A 5,693-nucleotide genomic window follows, 5' to 3' on the forward strand; every position below is an offset into this window, starting at 1 on the left:
TTCCATGTTAATTGCCCCAGTATCTGATATTCAGAGGTAGAGTGCCTCTGTTCATGGAGACTTGGTGGCTAGCAGGCATTGGTTAGGCCTTTTATCTGGAGTTCCTTTCCATTTGGAAGAGATGGAAGAGGTGCTCCAGAAGAGCACATTTTGTTGTATCAGCTATGCTCATTCCTTCAGCAACTTTGAGATGGCACTTGCATAGCACTATCCAAACTGGCTTTCTGTACTACATCTCCAGTCTATTATTAGCTGCTTTCTTCTATGGTGAATATCAAGATCAAAATGTTCTTGTCGTCTTTGCAGATGGATTCTTTTCTGCCTCTGCTCTGTTCTTAACTATTCAGAAGAGGATTCCAAGTATGTTTCCCCCCCTTTTCTGAAATGGCTTTGATTTTATTCTCTTTGTACAAAAAAAGTGCATACATCATACAAAAGACAGAAGAATGGTGTATTTTCCATCCTGTTAAAGGGGCAGTGGTATTTAAAGAGAATTGTTCCCTCCCTGTCAATTTAACTATGTAGAAGTCTGTGCACAAAATGGTGTGGTAAGCTTTTCTATCATTGTTTGAATTCAAAGGTAACAAATCTGTAGGATTTCTTTACTGTGTCATTTGGTGTCTCTAGAAATTTGTTCTTTCTTGTGTGCAGACAAGAAATGTTGATGTTCATAAAGAAATCCAGTCAACATTAATATTTGAAAAGCTATCATGGGGAGGGGGTTGCTGCTTTTGTTGCCCAGTGTTACATGAGCCCTCTGTGTCAAATGATGTACCTCATTCTAATTCAGAGTTGACAAATTCCTTCATAAATCCTGGCTGTACAAATCCATCAGTCTACACATGAGCTTGGCCAATTTCTGTAAAGAAAAAACCCTAGAATTTTCAGTGGTGGAGAAAAGTGCATCAGTAACATTAACATTAAAATACATTAAAACCATAATCATAAAGTGCTAGTATTTTATTTTGGTGCTGATTGGTCTTCAGATGTCAAAAACAGCTTCAGATGTCATAAGAGGAGGGGGAATTGGCACGGGCAGAAATTAGGGTCCAGCAGATCAGGCCTCTTCACCATGCAGTATCAGTTGCCATTGCTGGTGGCACTGGTGATCGAGATGGTGTTGATCATGGTTGTGGTCATGGTTGTGGTGGTGGTTGTGGTGGCGGCTCCAAAGGCCTGGTGGAAGAGCTCCATTTTGCAGGCCCTGCAGAATTGTGAAAGGTCCTGCAGGGCCCTGGTCTCCACTGGGAGCTCATTCCACCAGTACGGGGCCGCCACCGAAAAAGCCCTGGCTCTGGTCGTCACCAGCCTGGCCTCCTTAATCTCGGGAGGACCAATGTCCACTCTACTCCCCCCCCCCTTCATTCCTTATATTTGTATCTTCTGCCTCCAAGGAACTCAGGATAATATACATTTATTTTATCCTCACAACAGACTTGTCAGATTAGGCAAAAGACAGTGACTGGTCCAAGATCACACATTCCCTTCCTCATAATTTTGTCCTCCAGGAATCTCATGTATCCAGGGGTTTGTTAAAGACCTAAGCGAAAGTTTTAAAATAAGCTGTTGCAGATAAAGAAAGAATTACATTTAATAAAAATAAATAAATGTGTTAATCATTCTACTAGCAACAGTACATTAAACTGTTGACTTCACACTTTATAAGCTTCATTTGCATGAGCGTGAAGGAAAATTTGAAAACCTGAAACAGGGAACTATGAAGAATTAAAGGAATTAACTAGATCAGCACCGATCTCCTGCTGTGTTTAAACTTCTAGTAGCTATGGAAGGGCCCAATTCATGGCTGTGATGCAGAATGAAGGTATTCAACCCTTTTTTCCTCCATGCTGTCCTTATAATCTGTACTATTCCTCCACAGTGACTTGTGGGGTGATATACAGGTCACTGAGTAACCTTGGGTCAGTCTGTCTTATAAACTTGCCCATGTACCATCTCTCTCTGTCAGCATAACATAGTCACACGGTGGTTGTTGTAAGGATAAAATGCAGGATAGGAGAATGATCTTGTAAATTGCTTTGTTCCCTTAGTGGGAAGAAAAGTGGGGTACAAATATAAATATTTAGATAGATAGATGTGCTATGTATCAAATGAGAGCAGCAGGGAATATTGGCGCAAATACCAACTGGGGGTTGAGATGATTTATTTATTATTTGCATTTATATCCCACCCATCCTGCGAATGGGCTCAGGGCAGGTAACATCATTATAATAAATACAATTTCAATTTAAAACACGATAAAACATTATAACAATTAAAACAATGAGTACAGCTTGAAACCGTGTCAGTTGGCTATAAAGTTCTGGCCTGATGGTGCAGTGAGGTAAAGGCCAGTTGTCAGTGGTCAGTAAATAAACGGGTGACAGCAACCTCAGGGAGGCCGTATATGGGTAGTATTATGGGGGGGAGGATTAACTGAGGGTTGACATGATCGAGGTTTACAAGATTATGCATGGGATAGAGCACGTAGAGAAAGAGGTACTTTTTCTCCCTTTCTCACCATACAAGAACTCATGGGCACTCCATGAAATTGCTGAGCGGGCGGGTTAGAACGGATAAAAGGAAGTACTTCTTCACCCAAAGAGTGATTAACACATGGAATTCACTGCCACAGGAGGTGGTGGCGGCTACAAGCATGGACGGCTTCAAAAGGGAATTAGATAAGCATACGGAGCAGAGGTCCATCAGCGGCTATTAGTCACAAGGTATCAATAGGGACTCTGGGGCAAGTGGTGCTCTGTCTTCTTGGTGCTTGGGGGGGGCAACAGTGGGAGGGCTTCTAATGTCCTGGCTCCACTCGTGGACCTCCTGATGGCACTGGTATTTCTGGCCACTGTGTGATACAGAGTGTTGGACTGGATGGGCCTTTGGCCTGATCCAACATTGGCGTCTCTTATGTTCTCATGTTTAATGGCATAGCAGTGATCCAAGCTGAGGGGGACTGCAGATGCTTTTTGTATTTTTTAAGACAATGCAAGATCTAGTCATGCATCACCATTATCTTGTCTATTTAAGCCCTCTGAAACCAAACAACAAGCAATGGGAAGTGCATGTAAACAGGGATGTGCACCGGGGGGGGGGGGGATCATTATATTTTGGAACTGAATTTCACGGCTGGTATACTTATTGGTTTTCTGGATTACTTGCACCTCCAGTACTGGTTCAGTGTTCAGATTCATTAGGTTTTTTGGGGGGATTCTGAAATCTTTGGGTCCATCATTCCCTATGGGGCATATTTCAGGGGGGGGATGACCTAGAATGACTTTTTTTTTTTAGCAAATGACACCAAAATTGCAATGCAGTTGGTGCTGCCTATCTAGCAAAGACTCTCCAAGATTCAAGTGCCCCTGAACAAGATGACCCAGCCATCTTCCATTGTTTCCTTGGGGGGGGGCACCAAGTTGCAGCTGACTTATGGTGAACCTGTAGGGTTTTCAAGGCAAGAAACATTCAGAAGTGGTATCGTGGGTCAGCCAGGGCTCAGGACAAGAGGAGTCCCATGTAGCCAGCCTTGAATTAACAGAGGTTGACCAGCAAGAGAATGAAATATAGGCTTGTCAGGATGCACAGCCAACAGCTGGTACAGAGCCACCAACACTCCCCAGCCCTGATTCAGCAGGTAAACCTCAGTTAGGCAGTCCCAGCCCACCAGTATCTCCTACACCCAGCCGCAGACAGAGGCTGAGAACAGAGCTACAGGCAAGAAGGCAGAGTGCATGCCTCCTGGCCCGACTCTAGTTGCTTGCTGATGACAAAGGTGAGTAGTTGCAGGATTACTTCTGAACCTTAGGCATGAAGCTATAAAAACCAGTCAAGAAAGGCTGTTAGGCATAGATGCAATGTTTATATTGGACACTGACCTGCTGCCACTGCCCTGCCTAACTCATAGAACTCTGATCCTCTGATCATGGACTGAACAGCTTTGCCTTTCTTACTCTCTGCTCCTCTGACCTCAGACTGAATGATCTTGCCTTGCTTACTCTCTGCTCTCCTGACCTTGGACGGAACGACAGTGCTTGATCTCTTGAGCCCTGACCCTGGGCTGAATGACACCAGACTTTGGAACCTGCCAGCCAGTATAGGTGGTTTGCCATTGTCTGCCACTGTGTAGCAACCCTTGTTTTCTTTGGTGGTCTCCCATCTAACTACTAACCAGGGCTGACTCTGCTTCGCTTCTGAGATCTGACGAGATCAAGCTAGCCTGTGCTATCCAGGTCAGGGCATTGTTTCATATGGGGGACAAAATTCCATGCTTTCTCAAGGGGGGAAATATGTAAACACACAACGGCAAACAATCATTAGCCAAAAGCCTCCCAAATGCGAACAGAATCAACAATCAAAGCAGAGAATCCCAGCAGAACCACAGGCCAGTGTGGCAAACCCAGTACATGTCAAACCAGACAATCTAAGGCAAATAAACTGAAGCAAGGGAAGGGACACTATTTCTAGCCCAACAGACCCAATGTCAAACCACAGAAACCAAGCAGAACCCAGGGCCAATGTGGCAACACAAGTCCAACAAAGCCACTGTCAAACCAGAGGATATCAGCAGAACCAATGGGGCAATCTCTCCCTAACATGTGATTCCATTTGCCTATGAGAACTGTCTCCCTCTCCTCCTCCTGTGGCTTGGGAAATCTGCAGAAAAGCCAAAGGGGGGGGGGAAGAAAAGAAAGAGTTTGGAGCTTTAAAATGCTGGCATCAGATATTCCTTGGAATATTTGGAATTAGGATGCTGATATTGCCAAATATCAATCCTGATCCTGAATATATCCAAAAAGTACCAATAAGGTATTCTTCAGGTGTATATTTGGACTGCATATATTTGAGCCCACATCCCTACATGGGACAGCTTAAACATTATTTTAAAAGACACACTTATCGCACTTGTGAAGTTTAGCTCATGACTTTCAAACACTGGGGATTTGCATATTTTAAATGTTTTGAATGTTTTATGATTATTGTGTTGTGTTCAGGTCATCAACCTTTGCAAGGTTCCCCCCACCCCCTTTCTTCTCAGAGCAAGGCTTTGAAAAAGACAAAAAACCTCTGCCCATGTTGCAACAATGTTTTTATGCTCATGTTTTATGGTTTGTATGCAGGTCTTTGTGCTGGACAGAGGAGGGTAACTGTTCAGAAGGGCCCTCTTTATCGAGCAGAAGGCTACCACATAACCATTTGGTGCAATGTCAGTGGCTATGGGGGGCCATTGGAGCAGACATTCCAGTGGTCTGTGTATTGGCCATCTGCCCCAAAGAGAGAAATGCAACTCATCAGCACTAGTGATTCCAGTTTCCCATATGCTGTCTATGCCCAGCGTGTCAAGGCAGGAGGAATCTATGTAGAGAGGATTCGAGGAGACTCTGTCTTGCTGCACATCACCAATCTTCAGGCTAAGGATGCTGGCGAGTATGAATGTCACACGCCCAACACTGATGAAAGCTACTTTGGGGATTACAGTGCCAAAACAAATTTGTTAGGTAAGCTCAAGCACATGTTGCCCATGAGAATCATTGACATAGGGCCTGCATAACTCAAGGGCCACATAAAACCAATTACAGTTGCTGTTACAGTCTAGTTTCCTTTCAGCGTGTGTGTGCGCATATGCGCACCAGTTATCAGTGTAAGCTGAGCATTGTTAGCAAAGGAGGATAAAAATTCTGTATTGTTATATA

General features: G+C 44.0%; 1 protein-coding gene across 1 annotated transcript in view; it reads left to right on the top strand.

Annotated features, from left to right (window-relative positions):
* The first annotated feature begins 5,098 nt into the window (after positions 1 to 5,098).
* Positions 5,099 to 5,693, top strand: part of LOC107108309 (immunoglobulin superfamily member 3-like) — a 33,926-nt gene continuing 33,331 nt past the window's right edge. Inside the window, exon 1 of the mRNA XM_015408727.1 lies at positions 5,099 to 5,498. Coding sequence (XP_015264213.1) covers positions 5,099 to 5,498 — 400 coding nt within the window. The remainder of the gene's footprint in view (positions 5,499 to 5,693) is intronic.

Source organism: Gekko japonicus, unplaced genomic scaffold (assembly GCF_001447785.1).
Source record: "Gekko japonicus isolate JY-2015 unplaced genomic scaffold, Gekko_japonicus_V1.1 scaffold2380, whole genome shotgun sequence".
Taxonomy (NCBI): Eukaryota; Metazoa; Chordata; class Lepidosauria; order Squamata; family Gekkonidae; genus Gekko; species Gekko japonicus.